The sequence below is a fragment of the Lissotriton helveticus genome, chromosome 5_1 (genome assembly GCF_964261635.1).
Source record: "Lissotriton helveticus chromosome 5_1, aLisHel1.1, whole genome shotgun sequence".
In the NCBI taxonomy this organism is placed as follows: domain Eukaryota; kingdom Metazoa; phylum Chordata; class Amphibia; order Caudata; family Salamandridae; genus Lissotriton; species Lissotriton helveticus.
The window spans coordinates 8,177,612-8,191,481 of NC_136065.1; the positions used below are offsets into that span (position 1 = coordinate 8,177,612).

The following is a 13,870-nucleotide window of genomic DNA, read 5'->3' on the forward strand; positions in this document are numbered from 1 at the left end:
GTATACATTACGTAAAGAAATCAATCAGAGGCTTCATGCCACAACTCTGATACAATACCATAGGGCTAAGCGTATTCCGAGGGGACTTCGCATTTCATTAAGACCTATGCTGTTTAAATTTAACAAACCATTTTTAGCAAGATGGTTTGCAATATTGAATAAGTGTTCGCTTGATTTAGTACTCCTTATAGTTGAAGAGTTGTCTGATGTTTTGAAGGAGTTAGAGGTAGAAATTAATGACATGAAGACTGAATTGGCAACACGTATGTCTGCTGAGGATATGGATAAGGCTTTGAAAGAAATCACTGAAAAATTAGACGAACACACAAAGGAAGTCCATGAAAGGAAATTGAGGAAGTTTAAGCGAGATACACTCGACTATAAGCTTGATGAAGTTTATAGTTGGGCTGATAACTACGCACAAAGGAGGGTTTTTAGAAAACCAACAGAAAATACCTCAGAGGAGAGTTTAGCCTCAGACCGAGATACTTTGCCTACACGTCCCCCAGTAGAAACATCAGCAGCAGGTGCACATGTAGACAGCAGGACAGGTAATCAGGGTAGGCAGCCTTTTTTAGAGGGGGGCCACAGTTCCAATCATCCACCGGATGCACAACATACACAGAGTGGCGCAAGCGAACCAGGAGGGGACAAAGGAAAAAAACAAGACGTGGCAAGGCGCAATCCAAAGAGGAATTGATTATGAACATCTCAGACATTGTGTTAACCCCTACACAAGTAGCTGTTTTGAACAAGGGGATGTCGTTTGTGCCTACGTATCAGAGTAATGACTTAGAGACTGACATTTCCTTCTTTAAATTTATGAGGAAGTTGAGACTTAGATGGTTCTTTCATCAAATAGCCATGGAAAATCCAGAACCCGTGACAGAAACATCAGAGACTAAACAATTTAAACCCAAAAGTACATTTATGTCACCTATGTCACATAAGGCTTTAGATCTCTTCGAAACGTTGGTAAGGAAAGATTTTGCTGAATTAAATCATCAGAGGAAAACTAAAAGGAATCTGACTAGACAAGAAATGACGGCACTTAATGAATTGGCATCGAATGATGCATTGACCATAGTATCTGCGGACAAAGGCGGAGCACTTGTGGTGCTCAATACCGCCTATTACCATGAGAAAGTAGATCAACATGTGAAAGACACCAACACCTATATACAGTTAGAAATGGACCCCACAATGGAGTTTCAGACAGTTCTATCTGAGATTTTGAAAAGAGCGCTTGAGTTAGGGAGGATTGACGAACAAACAAGAAGGTATCTGACCACCGAATACCCATGTAGGCCATATATATATATGTTGCCTAAAATGCATAAAGACCCGGTAGACCCACCATTCCGACCCATTGTGGCGGGATGTGGGTCATTACATGAACCCGTAGGAAGGTATCTAGATTATTTCATGCAACCTTTGGTACAACAGTGGTCAACTTTTGTGCAAGACACTACAGATTGCTTACGGAAACTGCAAGGAGTGCCTATTTTTGATAACGAGGAAGTGTGGTTGTGCACGGTTGATGTTTCAGCCCTGTACACCTCAATCCCGCATATGGAAGGTCTGGAGGCAGCAGAGTGGATGCTATTGAGACATGACTATGAGGAGGGGCACAACATTTTCTTGCTTGAACTATTGCAATTTTGTCTATATCATGGATATTTCCAGTGGCAGAAATGCTTTTTCTTACAGAAGACGGGTACCTCAATGGGGTTTACCGGGGCACCAACGTATGCAAATATGTTCATGTCCAAATTTGAAGACACCCACATATTACAGAACCATGAATGGCAGCAACATCTAGCGTTATACTTAAGGTATATCGATGATATACTAGTTGTTTGGAAGGGCTCAGAAGCAAAGTTAAGAGCGCAACTCCATGAGCTGAATAATTGTCATGCTTTTATCAAATTCACCTACACTATCAGTTCGGCACAGATAAGTTACCTTGACATTTTGATTAAAAAAGAAGGAAATAAACTTGTTACAAGCGTTTTCAAGAAGCCAACTGACAGAAATAACGCTTTACACTATGAGAGCTTTCACTCAGATGCATTGAAAAGACACCTACCACTATCACAATTTATTCGGGCAAGAAGGATTTGTTCAGATGAAAAGCAAGGGTTTGAAACCATCAACAACATGCGCACTGATTACCTCACAAGGGGGTATCCGGCTGCTATACTAGATGAAGCTGAGAATAGAGTTAAAACCATGCCTAGGTCCACCATGCTAAAAAAAAGTGAGAAGAGCTCTAATAAGAGGGAAGTCTATGTACTTAAATTTTCCACAGCCGCAGCGGCGATAAAAAGATGTGTAATGAAACGTTGGGAAATAATCGAGCAAGAACCTGATTTCAAGCAGGTATTTTTAGATAAACCTTTATTTGCACATTCTAGATCACGTAATCTTAAGGAACTTTTGAAGCATAGGGAACATGAAGACACAGATCTAGGCCAAAAAGGCATGAGGAAGTGTTTTAACTGTGGACATTGTGGTAATGTAATGGTAGGCAATCTTTTCACTCACCCGCAAACAGGTAAAAACATCATGTTGAGACACACGTCTGATTGCAATTCGAGTGTTTTAATCTACGCAATCAAATGCCCATGTGGTCTGGTCTATGTTGGCCGTACCACCAGGAAAGTGAAGGTTAGAATAACCGAACATAAAAGCACGATACGTACAAAAAATATGAAATCATGTTTGGCTGCTCATTGGCATGAGAGGGGGCATTCAATACCTCAACTAAAATTCACTGTGCTAGAAAGATTGGTGGAGAAACCACATGTTGACACAGCCAAAATGTTGGCACAGAGAGAAACACACTGGATCAAGTTCCTTAGGACACTGACGCCCTATGGGCTTAACGACAAAATTGAAATGATCTGCTTTTTATAATTTGTAATATTGTGCTGTACAATGTATGTTTAGGACTATATATGTTTTGTATTTAGATGGTATTGGTACTCATGCTCATAAAACCTCACGTTTTTTTGAGAAATAGGTTTTTTTGAGAATAGGTTTTTTATTAAGTCGTTAGGTATTACTAGTTTTTTACTATTTTTTCTTCTACAGTTTATCATTCTGAAGCTAGTTTACTTTGCCATCTTCGAAATGGGACTATTTTGTTCGAATTCATCGCAATTAGGCATCTCACGGGTGCCATTTTGAATGAGGATGTTTTTGGTTACAGTCCGTCTTTGATTTTCATGACGTATGACGTCAGACGCCATATTCAGGCGGCTCGCTCAGGGTTTGACCTAGCGAGAAAGCGGTGGATCTCGAGTGAACCCAAGAGTAATGCGCAGCGTTCTGTTTGTACAGAAAGAGGTAATAATTCATGGCAGCGAGTTGAGAAGCAGTTTTCCGACTATACAACTATATAATATAACTAGTGGCTAAGGAGCTTTATGCCCTCATGTATTACAGAACGGAAAAGAAAATATCTTGAAATTGAAGTAGCACGGAGCGTTCTAACATTGGGGTCGAGGAGACCAAGTAAGTACTGGCTTTGTATGCAAGTTAGTGCAAGCTGAGTAGTAACGAGCTGAGGTTTCAAAGGTACCATTATGTTTTGTAGAAGAGAGTAGGACGGATGTTGGAGCTGGTCGTTTTCTCAGTTTAATTGATTTGACGAAGGTAGGAGCTGTGAACTTTTAAATGCATGGAATTTATGTTATGCTTTTGGTTATTATTGGATCACAGCTAGCATGAGGTGGTGGTAGCACTGGGTTGGTAGCACGTTTTTTCGGTTTAATTTAGGAGGTTGCAGGTGAACTTTTGTGAGCATGAATTCTCTAATACACACTAGATGTCTAAATGACATTAGGAGATTCTCTGGTTGTTGTTCATTAATAAATTTTGGAATTTAAGGCATGTGCAATTGTAAATAGTGTATGTATTGGATATACACAAGATTTAGTTTTTGGTAATTACGTATAATCTTTTGTTATTTAGAATACATTCCCCTGACGAAGGTGCATACCGAAATGCATTGGGATATGTCAGTATTCGTTGAACTATGAAGATTTGTTTGAAAAACACAGACTGTCGCGTTTATGGATGAATGAGAAGAATAAAATCATTTTTGAAGAAAAGAAAAACGTCCATCTTGTGATGAGCATATAATTTGGGAATTGGTTTTGGCTTTCTGTTTGTTCAAAAAAGACTGTGGACATATGAAAATTTTGAATTTGTGATGAAACAGAATCTGTTTAATTTTTGTTAAAAGTGAATTGAATGTATGGTTGATTAATAGAAAAACAAAAATCACGTTATAGTGAATAAGTGAACAGTGCTTCCCACAACACAGGTTTCTGTGATTCATTAATGAATGGGCCTTCACATCACTAACTGAGCAGCATTGATGGGCGGCAGGGAGGCAATGGGCAATGTGAGCGACCCCTTATCTGTAGTACGGGAGGAACGATCTCCAAGTACTCCCATTCCCAATAGTAAAATCCCTGGGGTACGAAGAGCAGCTACGAGAGCGATGGGATTGTAGTCGAGGCTGACACTGGATACTCCACTTTGGGAGGCCAACTTGTGAAGATGCAGCACCTGGAGGGGCGTCGCCAGTGGGACCCGATGGGTCTGACTAAGGTGGGAGACATATGGGAGGAGGGCACCCTTTGCGGAACTGACGTTGAGAAGCGATTTGGCCGCCAGTTTCTGCGATACTCACATGCCCAGCAGACACTTAATAATGGTTGTGGAGATTTACTGGTGAATATAGTGGAAGAGACACCACTGGAATTTTGGTAAAGGGAAAAGTAATGTTATTTATTTTTAAAGGTGACCTACTACAGTCAAAGCCTGTAAACGTTGAAGAGTACCCTCCCACGGGAAGCTGCTGATACTTGGGGTGGGGGAGGGGAGCCACAGCAGTGGGGAGGCTATGGACCCAAGTGTCAGAGTTTAAAGAGAGGAAATCAGTAGCTAGGATTGCCAAGGATATCTTCGTTTCTTTTCTGTGGTAGTGAGGAGCAGAGCCAGAAGGAACTTGTAAGGCAGCAAATTCATACTTTTGCTGACTCATTGACTTTTGAAGCTCTGATCATTTTGTTCCATCTATTAGAGGCCGCTTTTTTCCCTAGTTGTTTCATAACGCCATGACACCCCTAAAACATGAAATATATTTACACAACTTGTAGTAACATTTGGAATGCAATTTACATTTTACAAAATATATTTATTCTCGTTAAGAAAAGTGTAGTGAGTTGAAGAAAAATATATTAGAGCATCTGTTATCTTCCAGTATGCCACTTTTGTTATCTCTAACTATTTCCACTGCTATTTTCCTCCTTTCTTAAATGCCAACTTTAATTCTACAACGACAAAGGTTGACAGCACTTTTGGCGACAATGGAGTTGAACAAAGTAAGTTGTGTTTTTGTACTGATTTTTAAATGTTTTCTGGTTGAATTGTCATTCTGGCTTATTCGCTTTAAAAAAATAAAAACATTCTACCACTTTTCACTTCTTGCTTGATAGCACTGCTTTTTGGGAACGCAAGTTTTGAAAATTAAGAAACCAATTGCCAAGAAAACATTACCTGGATGTCTTTTAATTTTGTTTGCACCACTTTTCCTTTTACATCCGAGAATAAGGAAGAGATTCAACCCCTCCCTCCGATTTCTCTTCTCACCACCCCTCATAGATTTGTACGATGTTTCTGGACCATCCCCCTTTGTTCCAGATAAAGTGGCTATTAATTTCTTAGTTATTTGCATGTTATTGTGTTTCTTGCTTATGGTTTGTAGATTTGTACATAATACCGTAAGAAAATGTGGTAGAGTGTGGATTTTGCTTATGCTGTGCAGAAAGGGCCTTATACAGAAATCAGTGGGGAATTGTTTTGTTAGAGACATGGGTGTCATAGAGTGATTGCAATTTAAGGCACCTATATTCACAGTCCACCCCTGGGGCTGCTTTCAGTACTTCAGACGGATGCTTGAAAGTAATTCTGCGTAAGGCTTGCTAGTGTTTGAAGTGGTTAGTTCGTGTTTCTCATCACTTTATGAACTCACTGCATTGGGGTAGAAGATTATGTGAATTCCCTTGATATCAATATGGAGGGGAAGAGGGCATGTGATGTCACATCTGCTGTCCCTATGAATTAGTTAAATGATTGCGATTGCGTTGTGGTTGGGTAGCAGTAGACTATATGAGAATGCAACTGCCCGTTTACCGTGCCACACAGGGTTCTTGGGAAAATAAGGTTAAGCGGTGAACAATAATTTAATCCTAATGTCGTGTAATTTTAACGATCTATGCAATGACTAGGAGACTAGAGCCTTTGCCAGGTATGGGGCTGACTTGATACTCCTTCAGGAGACTCACTTGATGGATCCGCAACACAATAGCTTCGGAAGGAGTAGATCTATGGTATCGTCATATGCGCAACAAACGTCAAGCTCACGAGGGTGGTCATTTTAATTAAAGTCTAACCTTTCATGTCCTCCGCACCTGGTCGGATGTGGTGGGCCGTAACATTGCTACAATAGAGGAATGAAAAAGGGAAAATGGTGAGTCTTCACATTTATGCGCTGCCAGGTCTCTAATCACCAAAGCTACAAAAAGTTTGGTCAGCTTCTAGCGGGTTTCCCACAGGCCTTTGCTATTATAGGGGGAGACTTCAATCTAGTGCATGACACACATTTAGACTGACTACTACACCAGAAGGGGAGGCCACACGTGGGAAACTGGAGGATCTATGCAGTCCTTAAAATTGACGGATGTATGGAGGGCCCTTCATGGACAGGAGTGGCTATCCTCCTTTTACTCACACGCACATGGCATGTCACCCAGGTTAGACTGTGTCTTGGCACCCAGGGATACTATGTGGAGGATGTGGAGGTTCTCGGAAGCCACATACTTAGCAAGGGTGATTTCTGACCATGCCCCTTTACAGGTAACCATAGCCACTAGTAGAAGTAAGAAATCCCAGGGTTGGAGGATGGCCACTTGAAGGTTAGTCAGTAAACGGGGAGTAAAAACACTGGCCAAGGCACGGATTTATACTTCTGTGAAAATGAAGGCACAGTAGATAGTGCCAATGTAGTCTGGGAGGCGTACAAGGCCACACTTGGGGGAGTCGTGATAGCTGGAGAGTTAGGAGGGAAAGATTGTTGCGCCTAGAGAAGCTGGAGCACAACATAGATAGAGGGAAGCTGCCGGGTGAGAAACATGTTGTCTCTCTGTTAGACCTGGCACCTTGGCGTGAGTTTCCCTTCCACTTTTTGCTGTTGTGCCTCAAATGTTTTGCTGGTGTCTGCTACTCAGGGCACTGCGCCACGGCCAACCCGTGCCGCAGTGCAAGTGCTCCCTACGGTAAAGTGTATATGTGATTGATGTCCATGATTGGTTCATTGGATTTACTGTCAGTCCCCAGTAAAGTGCACCAGGAGTGCCAGGGCTTGTGAATGCCAACACTGCTAGTGGGCCTGCAGCGCTGGTTGCGCCACCCACAGAAGCAGCCTTAAAATGTGTCTAGGGTCTGCCATTGCAGAACCTGCGTGCAGTCTGGTACTGTCATGCTGGCTGGGCAAGTGCACACACTTGCCAGCCCCTAAACCTTCCCTTAACTTCGTATTAGTCACCCCTATGGTAGGCCTGAGGGCAGGGTGCATTGTAAGTGTAAGGTAGAACATGCCCTGATGTGTGTGGCATGTTCTAATAGTGAATTACTGCCAAATTCGTTTTTCACTATTGTAAGGCTACCAGTTCCCTTCTAGGCCAGATGGGCTGCTGGAATTATTACACTCTATAATCCCAGCAGGCTCAGGGAACATGGTAGAAATTCATGTTTAGTATGCCTGAACTCAGAATAATAAAATACTTCTTTTAGTAAAGTTTATTTTAATATCCTGGGTTTGCAAATGCTACTTTTAGAAAGTTAGCATTTGCTGGCCTAACCATTTCAGCCCGCCTCTGCTTGGATGTGGATCTGACTGTCTGGTGTGTGTGAGTGACAGGGCTGGGAGTTGACAGGTAGTGATTAGCAGGATGACCCCTTAGTGGGTGGTGGGAGTTTCCCCTGAATGATGCATCAGGCTGTGCCCCTGCCTCCACAATGCTGGCTCCGCCCTCCTGGGGAGCGACTGATGACTCAGCCTGCACCTGGCCCAGGAAGGACCGAAGCTTGTCAACAAAGTGCTCAAGCTGCCCCTGTCTTCACAATGCCGGCTCCGCCCCCCTGGGGAGCGGCTGATGTGCCTGCCCTCACACTGCATGCAGGAGCCAGAAGTACCCACAACAAGTGCTCAGAGACTGGAGCAGTTATGCAGAGGCCCCCCTGGCTTGCTAGAACAAAAGAAACTGGGTATAAAAGAAGGAGCCCTGCTCCTTGTAAATTAGATCCTGTTTGCGCTACAGAAGAAACTCTGCCCGAAGAGAAGAACCTGGAAGGACTACAAGGAGGAGTGCTGTCTCTGGCCTGTGTCTGGTGCCTTGCTGCCAAAGGAGAGGAAAGAAAAGACTACAAGAGACTTTTGCTTTATTGAAACTTTGTGCCAAACTCTGCTGAAAGATCTCCAAGGGCTTGCCTGTGAACTTGCCCCCTGACCAGCGCCCCAGGAACAGTGGGCGCTACCCCTCTGAAGAAAAGCTGCTGCTGGCGTGTGCTGTGTGTCTCTACAGCGCCGAGGAAAGGAGATTTGAGAGCGCTGTGCCCTCCGCCACGCTCTCTGACAATTTGTGCAGCCGTGCCCCTCCCCCGACCACCGTGACGGTGGCCTGATCGTGTGCCAGCCTCAAAGTAAGGACCAGCCCCACGCTGGTTTGAGCGCCGTGTCTGTCCGCGCTGAGCCGCCCTCGCAAAGGAAAGGGAGGACCTGCCCGGTCCGAGCATCGCCGCCTGTGTGACCCCCGAGGTACAGGTTGCTCCGCAAAGACCGGCACTGCCAAGATTGTGCCCCTCGTGACTTGGGCGCTGAGACCCCCTGGCCCCCGCAGCTGGAAGTGACTCGCTGCTGAGCCGTGCCTGAATTGTGCCCCGCGCCTCGTGGAGTGCACTCCCCTCAGCCCCGCCTGCTGCAGCTTCCCCCTTCAGTGTGAAGTGAACCTGATCCAGGAGAATCCTGCCCCGCATCTGCACCGTCATCCCGGGTGCCCTGTGACCTGCGCTGAGACTCGCAGGCCGCCGCACCCTCCAGGAAGACAACGCGACGTGGGACAGCTCCACGGACAGCCGTCCGCTCCAGGATCTGCAAGAACTTAAAGGTACAGTGACTTTGAGCGCCGTGTGAGCTTGGGCGCCCCGGGAGCCTCGCAGCTGCTGTCTGCTTGCAGCGCGAGCCGCCCCTGAGTCAGAGGCTCGCTCTGCTCCTGGCCCCCGAGGCCCCTCTTGACGCTCTCTGTGGCCCGCGGCCCCCTCCCCTCGAGTCAAGCCCCGAAGGGTGACTCATTACCAGAGCGGACCCGGCCGTGCCTTCGCGACTCACGCGGGAAGCGTGAGCTTTGGCAGGTCGGGCCCGATTTCTCCCGAGGACCCGAGCGGGGACGGCGGAAAGCGCATTGAGGCGCTGTAAAACACTGAGCCTTTTCAAAACCAGGGCAGAAGGCCCACAAGACTGCATTTACTTGAGAACTGTGCCTTTTTATAAAGAGTAACTGGAACCTGCATTTAAAATAACCAAGACTGTATTTACAAGCCTGCTTTTTACAATATATAAAGAACATATATTTTTACAAATACAGTTTGGTGTCATTGTGTGGTGGGTTGGTGGTGATGGTGTAATGTTACAAATGTTTAACCCTATGTGCCCCAGAGATTAGCCTAGACTGCTTGCGCCACACTACCTAGAGGGTAAGCAGGGGTTGTTCTTGAGGGTAACCCTCAGCCCTGACGGGGAAGAGAGAGCCCCTGCTTGTCGCCAGTGCTGCACTGCGCCAACTAGAGACTCCCCCTTCCTACATTGGTGGCAGCGGTGGGATAGCAAATTTACATTTGCAGTGTTTTTACCTTAGCTGCTGACCATTGCACAGTGATTACAGTCCAGTATCTTAGCCACAGACTTTTTTGATTCTTAATTTTGCTAAAAGAAGAAGATCCCTAGTGTTGAAACCATGCCTGGCACAAACAGCATTGATGGAGGAGAATCCATAGCCTCTGGTGCGTTGGAGCTAGAATGGGATGCATCAAAGCTGGATGACTACACAAGAAAGGAACTGAAGTTCTTCTGCAAGAAACTCAAGGTTCCACACGTGGGGTGCAGAAACAAACCAGAGCTCTACAAGGCCTTGAAGGCCTGGATGGAATCTAGGAAGGCGCCTGAGGATCAGGATGCACCTGTGGATCCTGTGAGTCTGGAAAAACCAGATAGCGTCCTTAGCTTTGGCAGAGGCCTGTCGCCAGAGGAGCTGGCAGACAGGCAACCAGGGATCATGAAATGAAGCTGGCAGAATTGAATTTAAAGGGCCAAATGGAGCTTGAAAGCAAAAGAATGGCTCTGGAAGAGCGAAAACTCCAAATGGAGCATGAAGTGAAAATGAGGGAGATGAGCCTAAAAGAGAAAACCTTGGATCATCCTCCCTCTGGTGGCAGCGCAACGCCGGTGCAGGTAGAGTCTAGAGTGCACATCCCCAAAGATGTAGTTAAAGAGTTCTTTAAGGGGGATGACATAGGACAGTGGTTTAGGGCATATGAGGTAGCCATGTTTTCCCACCGGGTCCCTGACAAGGATTGGGGAGCGGGGTTGTGGGGAAGGTTCCTTAGCGAAGGGCGGGACACCCTGCTAGATTTGCCCACTGAAGACCAGAGATCCTATCCCCATATGAAAGAAGCTTTAATGACCAGGTATGGGCTTACCCCTGAAATGTATAGACAGAAGTTTAGGGGGTGTACTAAGCGGCCTGGGAATACATATGTGGAGTATGTGACTTTTTTTGCAGAGCACTGGATGGTTGGGTGAAGGGTAACAAAGTGAATGATTTTCAAGGTCTCTTTGATTTAATTGCATGGGAGCACTTGTCTGATCAATGTTTTCCTGAGTTACGCCAGCACCTGATTGATAGCAAGCTGTCCAACCCGAGGAAGCTTGCTGAGGAGGCGGACCGCTGGCTCAGCACCAGGGTCCAGTGGGAGACTCCGCCAAGGGTGGGCAGGGTCCCCAGCAGAAGAGTGGGGGGGACAAGGGAAAACAGAAAGGGTTCCAAAAAGGCCCCCAAAGTAATCCCCAAGGGGACCAGCAGAAAGGTTCTCAGCCTCCCCCACCCCCAAAGCAGAATGGGGCCCCGACAGGTAGACCTGTTCCAAAGGGGCCCTTCAATTGTTTCAAATGTGGTGACCCGGGGCACATAGCCAGTGACCCCAAGTGTCCCCTGTTTGGAAAACCAGCACCCACTGGTGCTCCGCCCCGACAAGTGACCAGTGTTCACTTAGGAGAAGAAGTGATGGTCCCGGGGGGTGGAGATCCTGTTCAGATGACCCTAGTCTCACTAGGAGACAGTGAGATGGTCCCTACAAACTACCTGCCCTCTAACACTAAAAAATATGGGCAGGTGGTTACCATCAATGGTAAGAAAGCTGAGGCTCTTAGAGACACAGGAGCCAGTGTGACTGCAGTGAGGCATCACCTGGTGTCTCAAGAGCAGGTTGTACCCCATGCCTATTGTAGGGTTGTCAATGCTGACAACTCAGAGAGCCAATGTCCAATGGCTCAAGTTCCCTTCGAGTGGGGGGGGGTCTCTGGTACTCTGCAGGTCTGTGTGAGGAAAGCCATGCCTGTTGACTGTTTGCTAGGGAACGACTTGGAGGACTCCCCTTGGGAAAAGGTGGAGAAGACGACTCACCTGAAGATGGTGGGTCTACCTGACTGGGCGTGCGTGACCACCCGGTCAATGGCAGCCAGTAGGGGTGATCAAGAGGTCCTGGGGCCTGAAGGAGAGGCCCAGGAACCGGCCTTAGGGAGAAGGCGCAGGGTGCGCGGGAAACCGGCCCCTGAAGTTCCCACGGTCCAGGAGGAAGCAGACCTTGAGGGGGATGCCCTGGAGCCTACTGGGGAACAGATTGCTGAACTGGGGGACCTGCCTGAGCTGACCCATTGGCAGCAAGAAGGAGGCCCCTCCAGGGAGGAATTCTGCAGGGAGCAGAAAGAATGCCCTTCTCTCGTGGGTATGCGGCAGCAGGCTGCAGACCAGGCCAATGGTGTTCAGGCCAAAACACATTATGTGTACTGGGAGAATGACCTCCTGTATTCTGAGCCTAAGGCTGCTGAACCTGGGTCAGCCCGTGTGCTGGTGGTACCCCAGAAGTTCAGAGCCTTCCTACTGGGACTGGCTCACGATGTGCCTTTAGCAGGACATTTGGGGATGGACAAGACCTATGACAGGCTTGTCACCCACTTCTACTGGCCCCAAATGCACAAGAGCTCAGATGCTCATTGTAGGACCTGTCCAACTTGCCAGGCAAGTGGGAAGAGCGGAGGGAAGAACAAGGCTCCCCTCCAACCCTTCCCTGTGGTCAGTACTCCATTCCAACGAGTGGGTATTGACATTGTTGGGCCTCTGGACCCCAAGACAGCCATGGGCAACAGGTTCATCCTGGTCTTGGTGGATCATGCCACCCGGTACCCTGAAGCCATCCCTCTGAGGACAGTGACGGCCCCCGTGGTGGGGCGTGCACTGATGGGAATTTTCTCACGAGTGGGATTCCCTCTAGAGGTGGTGAGCGACAGGGGGACCAACTTTATATCCAAGTATATGAAGTCCCTTTGGCAAGAGTGTGGTGTAACCTACAAGTTCACCACACCTTACCATCCCCAAGGAAACGGGTTGGTTGAGAGATTCAACCGAACCCTGAAGGGCATGATCATGTGCCTGGAAGGTCCAATGAGGCGTAAGTGGGACGTCCTCTTGCCATGCCTGCTCTTTGCATACCGCGAGGTGCCACAGAAGTCCCTAGGGTTCAGCCCCTTTGAACTGCTGTATGGTCACCCCGTGAGAGGACCACTGAGTTTGGTAAAGGAAGGCTGGGAGCAATCTCCCAGGAAACCTCCCCAGAATGTATATAGCTACATGCTGGCCTTCAGAAACCAAACCAGGCGCTTCAGACAACTTGCTGAGGCAAATCTGGAAGCCAGCCAGGAGGAGATGAAGCGGTGGTACGACCAGAATGCCACTCTGGTAGAGCTTCAGCCTGGACAAGAGGTGTATGTCTTGGCCCCAGTGGAACCCTGTGCACTTCAGGATAAGTGGACAGGTCCATTTGAGGTTGTGGAGCGCAAGAGCCCAGTGACATACTTGGTGGACATGAAGACGCCCAGGAATCCTTTAAGGGTCCTACATGTTAACCGCCTCAAGCCCCACTTGAAAAGGTCCGAAGTGGGCATGTTGTTGGCCACTGATGATGGAATGGAAGAGGAGTCTGAGCCTCTTCCTGACCTCCTAGTGGCCTGTGAGAAAGATGGGTCAGTGGATGGAGTTAACCTCTCACCCACCCTGACCCCTGAACAACAGGAAGACTGCCGCCAATTGCTGGGGCAGTTTCCAGATCTGTTCTCCCTGGTTCCTAGTGTCACAGATTGGTGCGTCCATGATGTGGACACAGGAGACAGCTTACCGGTGAAGCATAAAGCTTACAGGGTGACTGACAGGGTCAGGGCCTGCATTAAGGAGGAGGTCTCCAAGATGCTTGCTCTTAGGGTGGTTGAGTCTTCCAGCAGTCCTTGGTCCAGCCCCGTGGTCTTGGTCCCAAAGGCTGCTGCGCCGGGAGCCACACCTGAACTCCGGTTCTGTGTGGACTACAGAGGACTCAATTCAGTCACCAAGACTGACGCGCACCCTATCCCCAGAGCTGATGAGCTCATTGATCGGCTAGGGGCTGCCCGGTTCCTCAGCACGTTTGATTT

General features: G+C 47.3%; 1 protein-coding gene across 1 annotated transcript in view; it reads left to right on the forward strand.

Annotated features, from left to right (window-relative positions):
- LOC144754055 (max-like protein X) overlaps nt 1-13,870 on the forward strand; it is a 63,274-nt gene that overhangs the window by 12,984 nt on the left and 36,420 nt on the right. Inside the window, exon 3 of the mRNA XM_078641569.1 lies at nt 5,363-5,399. Within this exon, the coding sequence (XP_078497695.1) occupies nt 5,363-5,399 (37 nt within the window). The remainder of the gene's footprint in view (nt 1-5,362; nt 5,400-13,870) is intronic.